General features: G+C 45.0%; 1 protein-coding gene across 1 annotated transcript in view; it reads right to left on the bottom strand.

Annotated features, from left to right (window-relative positions):
* Positions 1 to 21,609, bottom strand: part of LOC126278037 (cadherin-related tumor suppressor) — an 817,086-nt gene that overhangs the window by 772,184 nt on the left and 23,293 nt on the right. Inside the window, 2 exon segments of the mRNA XM_049977779.1 lie at positions 767 to 1,135; positions 5,792 to 6,748. Coding sequence (XP_049833736.1) covers positions 767 to 1,135; positions 5,792 to 6,748 — 1,326 coding nt within the window.

Genomic DNA, 21,609 nt, shown 5'->3' with positions numbered 1-21,609 from the left:
TCCCTTTTCCTTTGTGAGAAATGTGGTTTGTATTGTTGTTTCTGTGAATGATTATAACATAGAGAAACAGTTTCGGTCAATATTCTCACAAAATACCTGTTATTTTTACGTAATTAAGAAGCGAAACGCGTATGGCAATAAATAAACTGCCTTCAGAGAATTGCATAAAGGAAACGTACCTCCACGAATTTTGAAGCAACTAAGGAACGACGGAAAACAGCAAAATGACGAATCTTTCGGATGTTTTTATATATGTATTTGTACAATATGGTACTACACTCCATTCCCAGCTCATATTGCGAAATCTAAAGTCCAAAACAAGACGTAGATGTGAATGAGAATAACACAATCAAATATGCTATCGTTATTATAAATGCACGGAAGCACGTCGGCGGCGAAATTTGGACAGTAGTACGTACTCTAAACACAATTTTCGGTACTGCGAAGAACAGCGTGTTGGTGTCGGCTGCTGGCCGCTTCAGGTTCGTGCCACTGAGGGCGCTGCACTGCGAACGTGCGGACCTGCGACAGATTGCTTTCGGTGGGTCGGTGCGAGGAGAACAGACGACAGCGTTTCGGTTAGCTAGAACCGTTTGGCATCAATGCCGAAATGCTTACAGAAGAACGTCGGGGCTCTCCTTCGAAAACGAGACCGTTCGATGCGCTCGCTTACCGATCGGCGGAGCGACAAAAAGATACAGAATGGGGCCCGGTGTCGGTGACAGAGAGAGAGAGTGGAGGGGGAGAGGAGACGGCGGCGGCATACCTGCAGGAGGGTGGCGCCGGCGGGCAGGTGGTGTGGCACGGCGGCGAAGTAGTGGGCGGGGTAGAAGGCGGGGCTGTTGTCGTTCTCGTCGAGCACGGTGAGCACGACGGTGGCGCTGGCGGAGAGCGCGGGCGCCGCGACGCCGCGGTCGCGCGCCACCACGCGCACCTCGTAGCGCGCGCGCTGCTCGCGGTCGAGGGCGCGCCGCGTCGTCAGCTGGCCGGTGAGCGGGTCCAGCGAGAAGGCGGCAGGGTAGTCCGGCGGCCGCGGCAGCTCGTACGCCACCGAGCCGTTCGTGCCCTGGTCGGGGTCCTCGGCCGTCAGCATGGCCACCAGCGTGCCGGCGGGCGCGCTCTCCGGCAGGCTCACCTGCGGCCAGAGGGGCGCTCAGTACTCCTCGTACGGCGACGCGTAGCGGGCTGTGCGCGCCGCCGCGTCCGGGGCTGACACGACAAGTAGTCCACACCACTGCACCGGTCACACAACATTACCTCTACGATAAAAACAAGGTAAATGCCGAGCTGTTGCCATTCTTTTGTAAATTTTACTGCACAAAATACACTGAAGCGCCAAAGAAACTGCTAAAGGTGTGCATATACAAATGCAACAGGCAGAATACGGCACTGCGGTCGGCAACGCCCGTGTAAGACACCGAGAGTCTGGCGCAGTTGTTACTTCGGTTACTGTTGCTACAATGGCAGGTTATCAGGATTTAAGTGCGCCCGAATGTGCTATTATAGTCGGCGTGGGGATTTTCTTGTACGACCATTTCACGAGTGAACCGTGAATGCCAGGAATCCGGTAAAACATCAAATTTCCGACATCGCTGCATCCGGAAGACTATCTTGCAAGAAGAGAACCGACGACGACTGAAGCGAATCGTCCGAGGTGACAGAAGTGCAACCCTTTCGCAAATTGCTGCACATTTCATTGCTGGGACATCAACAATTGTCGGCGTGCGAACCATTGGTTCAAATGGCTCTGAGCACTATGGGACACAACTGCTGTGGTCATCAGTCCCCTAGAACTTAGAACTACTTAAACCTAACTAACCTAAGGACATCACAACACATCCATTCCCGAGGCAGGATTCGAACCTGCGACCGTAGCAGTCGCACGGTTCCAGACTGCGCGCCCAGAACCGCGAGACCACCGTGGCCGGCTGCGAACCATTCGACGAAACATCGTCGATATGGATATGGGCTTTTGGCGCCGGAGGCCCACTCGTGTATCGCTGATGTCTACACGACACAAAGCTTTACGCCTCGCCTGATCCTGTCAACATTGACATTGGACTGTTCATGACTGAAAACATGTTGCCTGGTCGGTCGAGTCTTGTTTCTAATTGCATCTAGCCGATGGGCGTGTACGGGTACGGAGACAACCTCACGAATCCGTGGATCCTGCATGTCAGCAGGGGACTGTCCAAGCTGGTGGAGGCTCTGTAATGGTGTGGAGCGTGTGCAGTTCGAGTGGTATGGGAGCCGCTGATGCGTCTAGATACGACTCTGACAGGTGACACGTACACAAGCATCCTTTCTGATCACCTGTACCCATTCGTGTCCACTGTGCATTCCGACGGACTTGGGAAATTCCAGGAGGATATTGCGACATCCCACACGTCCAGAATTGCTACACAGTGGCTCCAGGAGGCCTCTTCTGTGTTAGTTCCGCTGTCCACCAGAGCCACCAGACAAGAACATTATTGAGCATATCTGGGAGGCTCTGCAACGTGCTGTTCAGAAGACATCTCCACCCTCTCGCACTCTTACGGATTTATGGACAGCCCTGCAGGATTCACGGTGTCAGTCCGCTCCGACACTACTTCAGACATCAGTCGATTCCGTGCCACATCGGGCTGCGGCACTTCTGCGTGCTTACGGGTGCCACTCGTGTGTACCAGTTTCTTTGGCTCTTCAGTGTCTAACCCTTTTGTCCCCACACCTCTATCCTGTACCAAATTAACTTTTTGCAGCATTCTTAGCCCATAAGCAGAAAGAGGCTACGCGGTCCAAGAAATTATTTGCTGGAAATGAAGCTATAATTCGAATAACAAAGGGGGAAATTGGAAGTCTGTGTAGCTGCTGGCTTAGAAAAGAAGGCAAAAGCAATGCGCAGCAGTCCTGCGTCACCAGTAACACGAAATTTCGACGACGTTTTCGTGCCGATGTGTGCTGCTGCAGGATGCAGGACGTGGACGAACTCGATTCCCCGAACTGTCTGCTGCCAAAACACTAGTTTTAAATTTGAATCCCATCTAAAAAGCAGTTTCTTCCATCCGTCTTAAATCTAGCTTCGAAAGAAATAAGGAACTGTCTTACATTAAGAAAACTTGAAACAAACTGTATTAGTGCGCCGCTTAGGGTAGGAAGCCAGTGTAGTCCTTCGGTGACGTCGTCGTGGTCGCAGGGCAATCAAAACAGAGATAGCGAAGGGGCGCCCGGTGTCACAGACCTCTCTCTACTTGGACAGGTTCAGACTGCGCCACCATTACTAGTAAAAGTGTAATGGCTTCTGCGTGCGTGTGTGTTCCAAAACAATTCGTTGTCAAGTTCAGAGACAATTTACCGGGTAAGAGCCAAGCAGAGTACTGCGGAGTGGACTTGAAATGTTTCAGTGACACTGTAGCGTGCTTTGTCCACTGTGTGAAAGTGCGCGTTTCCTAGCCTGAAGCTGGTGCTCGATGCTCTTTGCTTTGCACGTTTTTTATGTTGCGACTCACAAACGCAGCGTAAATGTATGACTCGAATCAATGTGCCATTAAGGAAATAGCGAAACGCTCTTTAACCATCAACTCCCTGTTGTGCGTTATTTACTTTGCGTTTTCTTTGTTAAAGTGAAGCGCATTTGCTGGAGAAACGTAATTCTCGAAAGAGATTCGCCAGACTAACTTGCAAGTGGAAAATCGTTATCTTCATTTCATAATAATTCTTCAGTCGCTTGGGTTTTATTAATCTGATTTTGAGACGTGTATGAAGCCACAGAATATCAATAAGAGAATATTGTTTAGGTGATACCGAACACATATGGCTGAGTGAGAACTTATGGCGTAGTGATGTTGTAAATGTTAGATTTTAGTCGTCCAAGTAAATGGGTTATTGGGCGTTTCAGTGATTGTTGTTGACTTATGTCAACCCTTGACAACATTACGTAGGCCTATAAGAATACGAGAGTTATACTTTGTACATCTTACTGTGTACTCTTATTTAGTAATTAGTTACTATAGAAACCACAAGTATTTTACACATGTGACGAACTGTTTTGACTGACAACGCCCTGTTTACTCCTATTTGGAGCACTGTTATGTACTTAATCGTTCTTTTCCTAATGCATGCCGATTAGAATTAGATTATTTGAGACCTGGATCAGGGCCATAAATCAGGCATCGACACTGAAACGATACATTTTAGTGGGATATTAGCTTAAATTTTTGTTGTAATGAGTAGATTCATGAACTGACTCATGTGTATTTATTTTACACCATTGACTACCTTTTAAAATATTAACTGTGTTCCATGCCATTCTTCCAGTTCCTACTCGTGTTTCGTATCGTTATGAATGACGTGACTTTGTTACTTTATAGTGATGACGATACAGTGTTATCCAAACGTAACTCCTTTCCACGTTTCCCTATTAATAAACAATGGAATCATACCTTACATATGTCTGATTGGGAATGCATATTTTCCTTCCCGTTAGTTAACACAATTTTAGTACTGTTTCATGCCTATATTATTATGTCTAAGAGTAACGGTTTACCACCTAGACTTATATATACCCCAATTTTATTCAAATGTCTGGTATTGATCTGTAATGGAAATAACCGTGAATATATAACCTCATTTGTACTTGTTTGTACCATGTAGATTAATAATGTCATGGTAAATTGCATCTTAATAAAAATGAACGAAATGTAACTGCTTTTAATGAATTCATTGTTAATATAATATTTATAATATATTTATTTTGTACAATACCTCACGGACTACTCATGTCTCGCACTGTTTGGTTTATGTATCGTGTGTTATATAGGGCCTGAAGATGCCGTTGACGCAACGTCGAAAGTATTAGCGAAGTAAATATGAAATCTTAAGTACAGCTGGAGGAGTTCCATTTTTAATTAAAATTATACCAGCTGATGTTCCGCCATGATCCAATTTAAATATAGATGAACGAAGACATATGTCTGAGGTAGAGACCTTACGCGCTCATATTACACACTATTTTGACACAGACTGGCACGTGTTTTGGAACAAGGTCTCGAGACACGTCGGGCAGGAGCGTCCGCCTGGCCCTGCTCCTGTGAGTGGGATGCGGTTGCGACTCCGCGGTGCAGAACTTGGCGCCCGGGCGCCAGGGGGCTGCAGCTGGGCACAGCGAGTGACAAACAACCCCAGTGCGCCAAAGTTCAAAAGCTGTGCTCTCGAAACGACGTAACTATGTACTGTCACGATTATGGCCAAAATTTACGCGCGGAGGCGACTGCAGGGGCCGATATCGTGCAAATGTGCTTTTTTATGTTTAAAATCCTTCCTGTGGGGCGTCGTTATCGTTGTCGTCGTCGCTCCCGCGCGACCGAGTATAAGGCTGTAGAGAACGTGGAGCTGAAGACTGCTGTTACAGAGAGAAGAGTGAAGGCATCGCTTCTCGTGCCGTTATTGACGGACCGCGTGTGGTTTTATGTTGTAGACTCGATTCTGTTGTGAGCGTGGGTGGTGTTACTCCGCCTCGTAACCGTAATGGTCGGTTAAGCGTTGCGGTTGCGAGACGGGAAAGCATAAGTGAGTACGGTGACTTTGAGAGTTTTGCTCGTAGGGATTCAATCTGTCGTCGTACATTTACAGCGATAATCTGTGCGTACGGTAAGACACGGAAGAAGGGTAAAATGCTTCAAAGGGCAATACTGCGAGGGGCGGTGCACTCTAAAATACGAGGAAACCGCGATGTCGTACTGGCTTTTTATGAGTGCAGCGAGTGTGGACAGGCAGCGGGGGAGAGAGGCAGGGAGCCGCGCGCTGCACTCGCCTCGATGCGCTCCTGCGAGAAGCGGGGCCGCTCGTCGTTCTCGTCGAGGATGGCCACCTTGAGCTGCGTGTAGGCCCACTTGGGGTTGGGCCCGCCGTCGCGCGCCGACACGCGCAGCTCGGCCGTGTCCTGCGCCTCGCGGTCCAGCGGCGCGCGCGTCGTCACCAGGCCCGAGTCCTCGTCGATGGCGAACCAGCCGCGCTCGTTGCCCGACACGAACGCGTAGTAGATGCGCGCGTTCACGCCCGAGTCCTCGTCGGCGGCGGCGATGCTGGCCACGTAGCTGCCCGCGGGCGCCAGCTCGCTCAGCACGGCCGAGTACTCGCTCTTGGCGAACACCGGCTCGTGGTCGTTGACGTCGTTGACGCGCACGATGAGGAAGGCGGTGGCCGTGCGCGGCGGCGAGCCGCGGTCGGCCGCCACCACCGTCAGGTTGTACTTGCTCACCTGCTCGCGGTCCAGCACGCCGTGCACGCGCACGATGTCGAAGCTGGGCGTGCAGTCGAGCCGGAAGTGGCCCAGCTCGTTGCCGGCGCGAATCTCCACCGTCGTCTCGCCGTTCGGGCCCTCGTCCTGGTCCACGACCGACACGGCCGCCACCACCGAGCCGTTGGCCGCGTTCTCGTCGACGGTCGCGAAGCCCGACGTGGACGGGAAGTAGCGGAACTTGATGACCGGGTCGTGGTCGTTGGCGTCGAGCAGGTTGACGGTGACGTAGGTGCGGCCGTCCTGGCGCGGGCTGCCGTGGTCGCGTGCGAACACGGTGAACACGCAGCTCTTGGGGCAGCCGCCGAGGCCGCCCGGGCGCGCGCTGGCGCACGACTGCTGCGGGCAGTGCAGCGGCTCGGCCGTCGTGATGTCGCCCGTCTCCGCGTCCACCGCGAACTGCCGCTCGCCGTCCGACAGGTAGTAGGCGACGCGCGCGTTGTCGCCCACGTCGCTGTCCGTCGCCGTCACCTGCACACACACGCACACGGCATCAGGCGCGTGCACAACTATCAAACCGGAATCTGCTCGCAACAATTACTCGCCTGTTGTTTGAAACTGACAAACACTATTTTACTCGAAACAATCTCCGTTGCTATTTGTACGTTTCTCTCACCTCTCTGGCGCACTACGAATGCTACGCCAAAAAAGCACTCCTTCTTTTGAAGCGAACCAGGGACCGAGCCATTTCTGTACGTCTGCGTACGAACTGGAGCGTCGTTCAGCGAGACCGTGTCCCAGTGATGCAAACGGATGATAATCGGACTGAGCCAAATCTGGAGAATAAGCCACGTGCCCTGGAATTTCGCAACTGAACGCCTCGCTCGTTTCCCTGAGCCATTTTGCTTTGTGTGATGGAGCGTTACCGTGCCATATTCGATATTCCGGTCGTTTTTCACGTAATGCTCGATTTAAATCTATAGTTTACTGTCGGTAGCGATCAGTGTTAACAGTTTCACCAGATGTTAGCAGCTCGTAAGAGATGATGCCTTTCTTGTACCACCAAACGCAAAGCATTGTCTTCTTTCCATACCGATTTGGTCTTCCAGTGGATGTCGACTGTTTGCCTGGAATCACCCACGATTTGCAACGTTTAGGATTCTCAAAATGAGCCCATTTTTCATCGCCTGTCGCTATTCCATGGAGAACCTTCTATTTGTATCTGGCGAGCAGCATTTCACAAGGGGTCTTTTGATTTGCTCGCTGTCTTTAATTCAGTTCGTGCGGAACCCATTTCTCACTTTCTACACCTTTCCCACAGCTTTCGACCGAAGAGGAACGGCTTTCTGCGTCAGATTCAATTGTTCTGCTAGTTCCAATTGAGTCTGAGTATCATGTTCGTCCAATAAGGCCTCCAATCATTTTTCTTCGAACGTCTTCGGTGGTTTGTCGCGCTCATCGTTTCTCACGTCTAAATCCACTCGAAACTCTGTGTTTTCCCAAGTGCATGTTCACCGAAAGCTTCGACAGGCATTCGATGCGATTCTGCGGCAGTTTCCTTCGATTGATAATAGAAAACCAGTACTGTGCGCATATCGTAGTTCGTAGACACAAACCTCGACATGTTTACGGGTTTGAAACAGATACCGATGTAAGGGACTTGGGTTACTACGTGCTGACATTCATCGTCAGCCGTTACAGGACGCGGTGTCGCGGGCCCCACACTGACGGCTCGCACCACCTACACAGAAATTCCGGTTTCATACTTCCATACCTGGTAACAACTGATGTTAAACAAGCACATGGCTTATCATATTTACTGTTTAACGCTCGCAATACCGAGGGAGGGGGTAAAAATTAGATAACAAAATTTGTTAATCGTTGGTGAATTGTATTAACAGTACAATTTTTAAACAGGCACCGATGTATAACTAGGGTCTACGGCCTGAAAATATCTTTTAGTTCACTGTTAATAATACGAACAGAACACACTTTCATTTATACATATTTGCAAGGAGAGGTACCTTAAGGCCAGCACAGAAGAATTATAAATAAATTACAAATTTCCTTAAAAATTTATATATTTATACTTTATATATTGATGTGTAAGTGGACTCTTGAGTCTAAAAATAATTAATATGATATTCAGGGTGAGAATTCACGTCCACTACTACGACTTAACTTTTTGGATTAAATTAAACTGAAAAATTTGAACCACTTTTGGAATCAGGAAGAAGACTTCATTAAGAATAATAACTACTTTTTTCAAAATTTAAAAATATGCACTCCCTGGCTTCATTAAATATTTTCAAGAGGCGGGTATAAAGTACTCCACCCCTCGTTGGTATTCCGATGGTTAATCATGATTTTTTAAGAAAAAAACGGAGGTTGAATCAGGAATACTGAGATAAAAAAAATCACAAAACTTAAATTCTTGGAAGGAGATCAAATGGAACTAATGTACTGTCCCTGGTGTCTACAAACGATTTTGCAATACCTTTAGAAAATATGAGAAACGTAGTTAAAAAAAAAAAACCTTCTGGGAAGAACAACCAGTAGAAATACTTTCAGAACTTCTAGCTAAAAGACAAAAATCCATGACAAATATAAAACATCCACCAAAATACATAGAAACACAAATAGGTAAAGTACAGCGAATTACTAAAAATGAATATCTTGCAGAAACAACAAGTTGCAGCATTAGAAAATTGCAGCGAAATGCAGGAAAATCTGCAGCGGATAGGCACTTGGTGCAGGGAGTGGCAACTGACCCTTAACATAGACAAATGTAATGTATCGCGATTACATAGAAAGAAGGATCCTTTATTGTATGATTATATGATAGCGGAACAAACACTGGTAGCAGTTACTTCTGTAAAATATCTGGGAGTATGCGTGCGGAACGATTTGAAGTGGAATGATCATATAAAATAATTGTTGGTAAGGCACGTGCCAGGTTGACATTCATTGGGAGAGTCCTTAGAAAATGTAGTCCATCAACAAAGGAGGTGGCTTACAAAACACTCGTTCGACCTATACTTGAGTATTGCTCATCACTGTGGGATCCGTACCAGGTCGGGTTGACGGAGGAGATAGAGAAGATCCAAAGAAGAGCGGTGCGTTTCATTACAGGGCTATTTGCTAAGCGTCATAGCGTTACGGAGGTGTTCAGCAAACTCAAGTGGCTGACTGCAAAAGAGGCGCTCTGCATCGCGGTGTAGCTTGCTGTCCAGGTTTCGAGAGGGTGCGTTTCTGGATGAGGTATCTAATATATTGCTTCCCCCTACTTATACCTCCCGAGGAGATCACGAATGTAAAATTAGAGAGATTCGAGCCCTCACGGAGGCTTTCAGACAGTCGTTCTTCACGCGAACCATACGAGACTGGAACAGGAAAGGGAGGTAATGACAGTGGCACGTGCCCTCCGCCACACACCGTTGGGTGGCTTGCGGAGTATAAATGTAGATGTAGATGTAGAATGGACGAGAAAAATGTGCAGTACACGTATATTAGTAAAAATGAAACTCCAGAGATACAAAACTAAAACACTACCACTACAACACAACGGTAAGACCAGAGTAGTTGTTATATGCATGTGAACGTTGAACTATAAACAGCAAAAAATACAGACATTTCAGAGATGGACTTCTAGAAAAATAATGACTGCAATAAGTAGTAGAGATGGTTGGAAAATGAGAAATAATTATGAAATGTACCAAAATATACAGAAAAAGCGAGTACTAATGTTCTGCTAATGAAATAAAAAACTTAATTATCAATGAATAGATTATTTAGTTAATAAATATTAAGTTAAATTAATATAAAGTTAATTTTATACTAATAACATCATACTATCATACTACATCTTTATTCTTCACGTCTACGTATTTGTAGCCCTCTGCCGCCAACGGCTCCGAAATGTAGCGTGTAACATGCAATATGCGTTGCGTAGAGTAACTATGTCGGTGCTTGAGAAAGAGCGCGCTACAGGCCTGATTGTGTTTCGTGGTGGAAGGGTTGGTCCACAGACGGAACACAACACCCTCTTATTCAGCTCGACAACGCGATGCCACGCAGGACCGCTGCGGCATCTGCAGCAACCCGTCGCCTTTTGTTCGCTGTCATCGAACATCCTCCATACAGTTCCGATTTCGCCCAGTCCGATTTTCATCTGTTTCCAAGACTTCAAGAACACCTTCGAGGACTTCACTTTCATAGTGATGAAGCGGTGCAAACAGAGGTGAGGTTGCGACTCCGTCAACCAAGTCAAGCATTCTGCGGTGGATGTGTCAACAAACTGGTCTGTCGTTGGGGGAAATGTGTTCGTCGCCAGGGTTCCTCTATTGAGAAATAAATATGTGGGCATGAAGAATAAACGTGTAGAATGTTAAGTTTGTCTTAATTAGAAAAGTTATAAGAGTTTTGAAATACAAAAATTTTCGTAGATATTACGTTTCAGAAGGCCGTCGTACATTCATCGCACTGTCAGGCAATTCCTTCGTGGAAAAATATTTGCGGTTACCTACTGTATCATGACAGTACCTCTTTGTCCAAACAAATAGACGGCGAAAAATGTCTTTCTTCGGGGCTCCAAAAATACGGAAATCGGACGGAGAGAGATAGGGAACGTAGCGGGGGATGTGTGAGAGCTTCCCAGTGAAACTTGTGCAGCTTACTCTAAATAACTTTGGCAAGATATGGGCAGGCATTATCCTGCAACAGCCTGACGCAGTCCACCATCATTCCTGGGCGCTGTCACGTTCCAACACACAGAAATATTGATGGACCGCGTCATTCCGTTGCAGGATAATGGTGCTGTTTCGCCTACGCCTACGCCCTTACACACGCATTCGCCATCACTCCCCCACGCTTTTTTCATATTTTTGCAGCCCCGAAGAAAGACATTTGTGACCGTCGATTTGCTGTGGACGAAGAGGTGCGCGCCTGGCTGCAATCGTGATTCCATTGGCAACCGCAAACGTTTTTTCATGAAGGCATTAAGCGTTTTGTCTCACAGTGGGATAAATATGTTAACAGTTATGGCGATTACTTCTAAGATAACAAGCAGTCTCGTTAATTTTTTCCCATCTGTCTCGTTTTCATTCGATTGGTCCTGGTAATATGTTGCTCGAAACTTCTCGGCTCTCCGTGATGGGCAACGCCTCTCTTGTTGCGTCTGCGACGGAACTCTGTTGCGGGTCTGCGTAACACTCTCGCGTTTAGCACTCAACCATCAAGAGATGTTCTCTTAATGTGATCTGTAATTATCTGTGCCGAATGGGAGGATATCCGCGTGTTGCTGCCACATGGATAGCCTTATCTCCGATGGGAGGTCTTCCAATAACTGAGGTAGCAAACGTGTTAACAGCTGTAGTTAGTAACGGTTATTTAGAGACTCATTAATTACGTATGGGCCAACGACGAGGTGATGGAATTGCGTTCATTACATGTTGACACACCAAGTTTTAACCCCTCTCAGAGACAGTGGGTTTTAGAGTAACCAGCAGTGCATGCTGCGAACACTGATTTGCCCACATTTTATAAGCAATACGTCAGAAGTCTGAACAAAAGCTTACATACAAATGCAGCATGACTTTTCAGTTTTCGTAGACACTGCTTAGACAAATGTAACCGACTTTAAAAGTCATTGCTATGAAAGTGGTAATGGGGCTAAATATGGAAAGAAACACTCTTTTGGCTGATCGCACTAGCATATTTAAGGGGGGGGTGAACATTAAGAGGTTCAAAAAATCCGATTTTTTTATTGAATAAATCATTAGCTTAACTATCCAAGAACACGCTGCCAAAATTTCATAGCGAAATTCGCATTCGTTTATATTTTATGAGCATACAAACATCAAGTTTTAAAAAGTGAATGTATATGTCACGTCCAGAAGAGAATGGGAATTCGACTACGAAACATTCGAAAAATTAAAAAGCTTGGGGCAAAAGGCAAACACACAGAGTCATTAGTGAAAAGGCTCAGCACTTATTACGAACTAGCTATTCGAAGGCATATAGATAGTGTGCAAAACATGAAAAAAAGCAATTATGGCGACATACTATCATATGATTTCCACGGATGAAAACCCTCGACACGAATATTGCCCAGAGGGAGAAGACAGCTGGTGCGAGGGGCAGAAATGAACAGCCCTTGGAATGGGACACGAACCGCGCCCTACTTCATTGCACTCTGACGCACAGAAGGAAATTCTTCCAATATATGAAGATTTATCAAGGGATGAATTACTGGACAGACGTTTAGGTGACCACACACGAAATGCAAATGAAAGTTTTAATTCCACTATTTGGCGATGAGTTCCTAAACACTTGCACTGTGGACTAAAAGTCGTATTTAGCAACGGGCTTATTCAACGAAGAAAATTTATCCCTTCTGATGGCCACGAACGAGGCAGGAATTGCAGTAGGCAGGCTAAGCTTCAATTATGCCGAACAAATGGACAACCAGCGCATGAGCCGACAGAATCGGCGTAGTTCATCGGAATCGAAGAAAGCTCCGAAAGAAGTGCTGCAAGCGTAAAACGAAGCCTATGAGGAATTACTACATGGTGCTGGAATCGCATATTAATCGGTAAACATTTGACATTATTGTTAACTTTCTAGAATTTCAAGTTTACTAGAATTTATTTTTCAAACGCGTTTATCTCGAAATCACTTTTTTCACAGTTGCGTGCAGTCTATCTCAAAAAGTATAGAACCGATCATTGTGAAAACTGATAGTATCATTCTTTATAAAATTACGAATTATATGAACCAACTTGTGAGATGATATCATGATTCTAAGGGTATTTTTCTTTGCATAATTAGAGAGAAAATCGTGAAAGTCGAAGTAAATTATTCCAACGCCTGCAAAATTTCTAATTTTCATTATTTTTACCTGCATTGAGGTTCATATTCTTAGAAAATAATTTATTAATGTAAAATCAAAACCTTTTGGTTTTCAGATGAAAATCGGAATGGCTACACTGCACGCCGTTGGAGAGCTATACTCACAACCTTCAGTTGACATTACAGAGTAACTCTTTTATTTATGGCTGAAATAATACAACAAAATTCACAAAAATTCTTAGAAATATGAAGTGATGTCTAAGTTTGATTAAATTCTAATTAATTCTTCCCACCCAAAAAATCAGTGTCAAACAAATCGCAAAAAATCAGTGTCAAGGTCTTTTAGCGAGATACGCGCTGGAGGAAGCAATGCGCTGGTTGACTCAGATGAAAATAAACTGAAGTAAATCTACAATTTACCACGTGGCTCTTCTGGTGTGATCTTCTCAAAATGTTTGGTAGCCATTGAAAAATTTGACGCACACAAGACAAAATCAGAAAAGAACTATTTAAGTAAAAATTAATTTTTAATGTACCAGGTCTTTAAATCGGACTAAGCACTATAAAATATTTTGTTTGCCCCATGCACATAGTCCAGGAAATTTGTGAATTTTTAATAACTATAAAAATAACTGTAAAACTTTAACTAAATACGTAGGGCGTATACAATACGTAGCCGATGATGGATAGCGGACATCCGTAATATTGTCTGTTGCAGTCGCCCTCGTTTTTCGTTTGAAATCACAGTTTTTTTCATAGCTATTAAAAACTCACAACCACAAAATTTTCATGATTATCCATATGGGGCTAGGAAAAATTATTTTACACTTTTCAGTCCGATTTAGAATTGTAGCATATTAAAACCTAATTTGTATTTAAATAATTATTAGGGGCAGCTAAATGAAAACCAGACTGATGTAAAACATTAAGTAAAGCGTTTATTATTTCATGATTGTACTCAGGCGTGCATCTTTCACCCGAAATAAATCTACGGCCACTCCGTATCTCCTAGAAGAATCACGTAATTGCCTCAAATTCTCGCCCGGTATAGATCTCTTTAGCGCCAATAAGTATGTCATATGTTTGTTCTTAATTTTAATTAGCTAAAGAGCTATGTTTGTAACTCAAGTAGATGAAATTTTCGGGTCTGTAAAAGTTTCTTACTTAAGAAATACAGAGTACAATTTCTTGTGCGTCAGAAGTGGCAAAATAAAATGATAGAGCTCAAAAATTCACACTACTTCATGAATTTCAATTCAGTATTCTGAAAATAGTAAATACATGACATTAAGGTTATATATGAGTATAGACCCCGGAAATGTCTTTGTAATTCTTAAAATAAAAGCTTTTATACTGTCATTTGTGTTACCAAAATTGTCACAGTCGCTCATATTACGCCAACGAACATCAGTAATATGACGGCAAGACGTGTAGAAGACACTGCTACTGACAATACCACGATCGACATATCGATACTCAAATCGAAACTGACCTTGTTTTGACAGCCATCTTCTTGCCTACGCTGTTGATTTTGTTTTGTGTTATCGTGTTATAAACTGACCCTTGTGAAGTTTGCGAACAGTAGTGAAGAAATCCAAGACAGCCGTGGAAATAGCAATACCTCAGTACATCAGAGGAGAACGCCACGCCACGAGAAGTGTTTGTTTTACAAAATACTACAAGGGCTGCCCAGAAAGTAATGCAACGCATTTTTTATTCAACAATTCCTAGTTTAATATAAAGAGGATTCTACACACGAAAGAATGGTGCTTTATCTACACGTCATATTTTTTCATGTAATCTTCATCCCGTTCTACGGCCTTCCTCCGGCGCGAACAAGGGCGTGTGTGCCCTGTCGGTACCAATCCTTGTCCTGGTGGTGGTGCCAGTATTTCACTGTGTGAATCACCTCTTCGTCGTCCTCAAGATGTCTTCCACGAATGGCATCCTTTAATCTGTCCTCGCGAATGACATCAGCTCGCCGCAACACGTCGGGTGTGGCAGCCGTGGACGGTCTCCCCGACCGCTGCAACTCGTGCAGCTCCGCCGAACCGCCTTCTGACGACCTCACCCTCCGTGCCCAGCGACTAACTGAACTTCTGTCGACAGCAGATGCTCCATAGACTTTGCACAAGCGTTTGTGACTATTCCCCACGGGTTCTTTATCTGCAGTGAGAAATTCAGTGACGACACGTTGCTTGTAACGTACATCACCTATAGACGCCATTTTGAAACTGCCCTGCAGCTACGGAAGTGACGGAAATTTGGCGAAACTTATCACTAAATAAGTAATTAAGTATTCAACAAATTTTGTGACTAGTAGCGGTATCTGAAACACATTTTCATATGTTGCCACATCTGCATTTAACAGTGCAACTCCTGTCTCTTAATGTCACGGCCATTGTTTTTAATTTCACCAAAGGTTGTTTTCGCTTTTCTTTATACTGGGTCAATTATTCCGACGATCATTTCTTTTTCGATTTGTTCATATTTTTCCTGGAACCATTTCACCATATCTGTCCTGCATTAACTGTTTATTTCTACGGGTTTTATACTGCTGAACGTTTTGGTACATCCGTCTGTCGTCGATCAATTGAAATATAGCTTCTGTTATCCAAGGTTTCTTAGCAATTACCTTCCTTATATCTATATTTGTCTGTGCAACATCTGTGATTGCTCTTTTCAGAGACGTCCACTCTTCTTAAATTGAACTGCCTACTGCAGCATTTCCTCACTTAATATCCGCATCCTTAGCGAACTTCAAGCGTGCCTCATACCTCAGTACTTCCGTATCACGTTTCCTTCATCAGTGATTCTTTCGGACGACTCTCTTAAACTTCAGTTTTCTCTTCACCATTACTAAACTGTCATCTGAGCCTATATCTCTGCACACGGGTAAGCCTCACATTCCAATATGTACTTTTGGAATCTCTGACATGATGTGGTCCAGGTGGAATCTACTCGTCTGTACGGGTCGTTTCCAAGTATACCTCATCTCTTGTGATTGTTGAATAGTATTCGCTATTATCACCTGAAATTTGTTGCAGAACTGAATTCGTCGATCTCCTCTCTTACTCATAGCACCAAGCCAATACTCTCCTGTAACCCATACTTCTATTCCTTTCCCTACTACTGTGTCCCCCATGATTATTTATTTTCATCTCCCTTTACGTACTGAATTAGCCGTTCAGGGTCCTCTTATGCTTTCTCCGTCTCTGCTTCGTCTGCTTGCGACGTCCGTATGGATACCTAAACTACCGTTGTCGGCGTTGATTTGCCGCCGGATCTGACGAGAGCAGCGCTGCCACTGAACTGTTCACTCTACCTTACCTCCAGATTCACATCAAATCGCACTCCCATTACACCATTTTCTGCTGCTGCTAATCTTACCCTATAGCTGCTGCTGATCTTACCCGATATTCCTCTGACCAGAAATCCTTGTCTCCTTTCAATTTCACTTGACTGACCTTTACCATATCTAGACTAAGCCTTTGCATTTCTTTTTTGAGAGATTCTTGTTTTCCTCTTACGTTCAAACATCTGGTATTCCAATCTCCGACACGTAGAATGTTATCCCTTCATTGATTATTCGATCACCTCCCCATTGGCAGTCCCCTCTTGGAGGTCTCAATGGGAAATTAATCCGGAGTCCTTTACGAATGAAGAGGTCACCACGACAATTTTTCACTTACAGGCCACGTCTTCTGTGAATAAACAGTATGTGTGCTTAATGCAGTGATTTACATTGCCTTCTGCTTCCTCATGTCGTGATCATTGCTGATTCTTGCTCCTTTTCGAGGAAGTTTCCCACCCCAGGGGCAAGGAAGTGGGATGAACCACAGTCGGTTTCTCCGACCATTTTAACAATGGCATTGGCAGAACGAGGGTGACTTCTTACGTCGAAAGTCCTCGGTCACCATTGCTGATTATGTTTACTTAAAATTTAAGCTGTGGCTGAGTTCTACATCGGGACGCAGAATGTTTTGGTTACTAACCAAGGACGCTAGCCCTAGAACACGCATTAACAACAATTTATTAACTTTAGTAACCATCAGCGCTGTGAAGACATCATGATCACTAATCGCTGTGTCTGTACTGAGTGTGTCGGCAAGGTGCGGTCTGTCTCTAGCAACAAGGTCTAAAACGTTCAATTGTGTGTGCATTGTTGAACTAGCTGGTCAAGACAGTTATCGGAAAACGTGTTCGGAACTACTCCAGGGCTTTTCCACGCTACTGGGCGCAGAGTTTCTTTGAAAGACTGCACAACTGTTATGGGGGAACCAGGTGACCAGTAAAAACATCCGACGATTAACTTGACTTCACCTTGTCCACTGCGTAGCGTCACAATAGTGAACAACAACACTCGTGTTTTTAGCGCTTCTGGAGCACGCTATTGTTGTCGCTTTATGTTTTTCTGTTTCACGGTTCACCGAGCGGCACAGCCGAGCGACGTCCATCCGGTCTAAAGTACAGATGATCCGACGAGTCTAAGGTGTCTGTGAGTCTGGAATTGCAAGGAAGTCGAGTTTGCGGTATGGCTGCATGTTATTCATTAATTGTAAAAAAAAAAAGAGGTATTATTTGCAGATGAGATTTTCACTCTGCACCGAAGTGTGCGCTGAAAGGAAACTTCCTGGCAGATTAAAACTGTGTGCCGGACCGAGACTCGAACTCGGGACCTTTGCCTTTCGCGGGCAAATGCTCTACCAACTTTTTTTTTTAATCTCATTTTGTTCGTTTTAGTTCGTTGCATCTGCTCGTGACGGACGTCGCAAGACACCCGTTTCAGTTCGTCGTTTATCCATTAACTCAGTTTTTTATTACAGAGCGCTGCTAACCCTCTAACCGAACACGCTGAGCTACCGTGCCAGCATCCAACTGAGCTACCCCAGCACGACTCACGCCCCCTCCTCACCGAATTGCTTCTGCCAGTACCTCGTCTCCTACCTTCCAAACTTTACAGAAGCTCTCCTGCGAACCTTGCCCGCGAAAGGCAAAGGTCCTGAGTTCGAGTCTCGGTCCGGCACACAGTTTTAATCTGCCAGGAGGTTTCAGGTATTATTTGATCTGAATTCGAGATCAGTTGCTGCCATGCATTTGAGATGGGTAGTTAGTCACAGTTTTACCTTTGTCATGTTGTAATTAAAATAACAATACAACATTACTGTAGCTGTAACTTGTCTCAGTAAAAGTGAATTTTCATAGTGCGAGTATATTCATATTATACACTGGAACTACACTACGAGAGTGTAGTATAGTAGCCAAGTAACAAGGCTTGCAAAAAAGAGTGCGAGTGCGGAGGCTGACAAGGAGTAACGTTCAAGACAGAATTGATTCATCCGAAATGTATTTGTACCCCGGATTAATAATTAACTCAACCAAATAAGGTTTAGAAAAGCTACTAAACGATGAATCGACGCATTGCGAATAACCGGTATCAGTATTATTTCGTCGGTTATCGCAGATACTCTTTGAAAGTGAAAGAAACCTCAACTGAACTTTCATGAAAATAGCATATTGAGCATTTTAATACGGACGTTTCTAATCAGCAGGAAGTAATTGTTGTTGTTGCTGCGCTCAGTCCAGAGACTGGCTTCATGCATCTCTCTGTGCTACCCTATCCTGTGCAAGGTAACTACTGCAACCTACATCCTTCTGAATCTGCTTAGTGTATTCATCTCTTGGTCTCGCTCTACGATTTTTACCCTCCACGCTTCCCTCCAGTACTAAATTGGTGATCCCTTGATGCCTCAGAATGTTTCCTACCAACCGAGCCTTTCTTCTAGTCAAGTTGTGCCACAAATTCTTCTTCTCCCCAATTCTGTTCAGTACCTCCTCTTTAGTTATGTGGACTACCCATCTAATCTTCAGCATTCTTCTGTACCACAACATTTCCAAGATTTCTATTCTGTTCTTATCTAAACTAGTTATCGTCCGTGTTTCACTTTCATACATGCCTACACTTCACACATATACTTTGAGGAAAGACTTCCTGACACTTAGTTGTATATTCCAAGTTCAAAATGCCTCTTCTTCAGAAACGGTTTCCTTGCCATAGGGAGTCTCCATTTTATATCCTCTCTACTTCGACCGTCATCAGTTACTTTGGTTCCAAAATAGGAAAACTTAAGTGTCTCATTTCCTAACCCAATTCCCTCAGCATCACTTGATTTAATTCGACTAGATTCTATTATCATCGTTTTGCTTTAGTTTATCTTCATCGTATATCCTCCTTTCAAGACACTGTCCATTCCGTTGAACTGCTCTTCCAGGTGCTTTGGTGTCTCTGACAGAATTACAACATCGTCGGCAAACTTGAAAGTTTTTATTTCTTTCCTAATGATTTTAATTCCTACTCCAAATTTTTCTTTTGTTTCCTCTACTGCTTGTTCAATATACAGATTGAATATCGTCGGGGTAGGCGGCAACACTACCTCACTCCCTTCTGAACCACTACTTCTCATTCGTGCCCCTCGACTCTTATAACTGCCATCTGGTCTCTGTACAAACTGTAAATAGCCTTTCGCTCTCTGCTTTTTAGCCCGGCCACCTTCAGAATTTGAAGAGAGTATTCCAGTCAACACTGTCGAACGTTTTGTCTAAGTCTGCAAACGTTGAAACGTAACTTTGCATTTACTTAACCTATCTTCTAAGATGAGTCGTAGTGTCAATATTGTCTCGCGTGTTCCATTTCTACTGAATCCAGACTGATCTTCCCCGAGGTCGTCTTCTACCAGTTTTCCATTTGTCTGTAAAGAATTTGTCTCAGTAGTTTGCAACAGCGTGTTATTAACTGATAGTTCGACAATTTTCACATTTGCCAACACCTAATTTCTCTGGGATGAACTGTTTAATTAACGCTTTTTGATGGAATCTGTGCGGATATGTTGTGAATTATGCTCTCGGGACACCTCCGTAATGTTGTGGAATCGCGTAATAGCGGAATGAGGATGAAACGCGGACATTGCACGTCACGCCAAGCAAAAAGAAGCTGCAAAAGGGCCACTGCTCGAGCGCTGTGCCAAGGAGGGTACAGTGGCTGGCGTTACTACCTCTGTACCGCCGCGTCCGGGTACGGGTCCCGGTCGAGATGGCCATCCTCTCTCCCCGGGGACTGGCTCTTTGTGTTGTCGCCGTCATATCATCATCATCATCACTCGTGACAGTGGCTAGATTGGAGTGTGTGACTTTGTATGGGCATCCCTCAAACCAGACAGCAGCATCGTCTTCCCCAGGTGGAAGCCGCAGCGCTCCGTTGCTACGCAGAGGACGGGATACACGCCGCCAGCCCGCGGCTCGCCGGCAGAGGTGCGGAGCGCGCAGAACGGCCGCTCAGGCGCCTCCGGCCTGCGTGGCCGCTTCCGGCGGCTCACATTTCTCACCTAGTACCGCGTCTTCCAAATCTCTAGCCGAGCTTTCGCAGCAGAGTTGGCGTCCGTCTTCCAACATCTCCCAATTAGGGTTTTGAACATTTTCGTGTCGCCCACTCGAAGGTTAAACACATCTGTGACCATTTCTGCTGCCGTTATTTGGATCTCTCGTCAGTCCTACATGTGTCTTACTGATTTGACAAGTATTCTAACACGGTAAGCATGACAGTTTTGTGAGCCGTCTCCTTTGCAGCCTTACTGCATTTTTCTAGTATCCAGCCAATGAAGCCAAACCTACCACCTGTTCTGCCTACGATAGAGCCGACGTCGTCATTTTGCTCCTAATCCCCAAATACTGTTACACCTACCTACTGGCATAATAACTTCAAACATTCTTATTATATGACAGGATACTACCTTATTACTGCTTTTCGAGTAGGTTTTTATTTTATTTTTTTTAGTCATCAGTCTTGTAAGTGGTTTGATGATGCGCCCGCCACGAATTTCTCTCTTTTGTACCAACCTCTTCATCTCAGAGTAGTACTTGCAACCCACGTCCTCAATTGTCCGCTGGATCTATTCCAGTCTGTCTTCCTCTGCAGTTTTTGCCCTCTACAACTCCTTCTTGAACCAAGGAAACCAGTTCCTGAAGTCTTAACAGATGTCCTATCATCCTGCCCCTCCTCCTTGTCAGCGTTTTCCACATATTCCTTTCCTCTCCGATTCTGCGCAGAACCTCCTCATTCCTTACCTTATCAGTCCACCTAATTTTCAACATTCGTCTGTAGCACCACATCTCTAAACCTTCGATTGCCTTCTGTTCCGATTTTCCCACAGAATTGTTTCACTGCCGTACAATACTGTACTCAACGTTCACTCGCAGAAATTCCTTCCTCAAATTAAGGCCTGTGTTCGGTACCAGTAGGCTCCTCTTTGCCAGGAATGCCCTTTTCGCTGGTGCTAGGTTGCTTTTGATGTCCTCCTTGGTCCGCCCGTAATTCCGCGTAGGTAGCAGAATTCTTTAACTTTATCTACTTCCTGATCAGGAATTCTGATGTTACGTTTCTCGCTGTTCTCATTTCTGCTACTTCTCACTACTTTCGTCTTTCTTCTATTTACTCTCAATCCATATTCTGTATTCATTAGACTACTCATTCCATTCAGCACATCGTG

The sequence above is a fragment of the Schistocerca gregaria genome, chromosome 6 (genome assembly GCF_023897955.1).
Source record: "Schistocerca gregaria isolate iqSchGreg1 chromosome 6, iqSchGreg1.2, whole genome shotgun sequence".
Taxonomy (NCBI): Eukaryota; Metazoa; Arthropoda; class Insecta; order Orthoptera; family Acrididae; genus Schistocerca; species Schistocerca gregaria.
The sequence above is the reverse complement of the archived record's forward strand: the minus strand, read 5'-3'. Positions and strand labels throughout refer to the sequence as shown.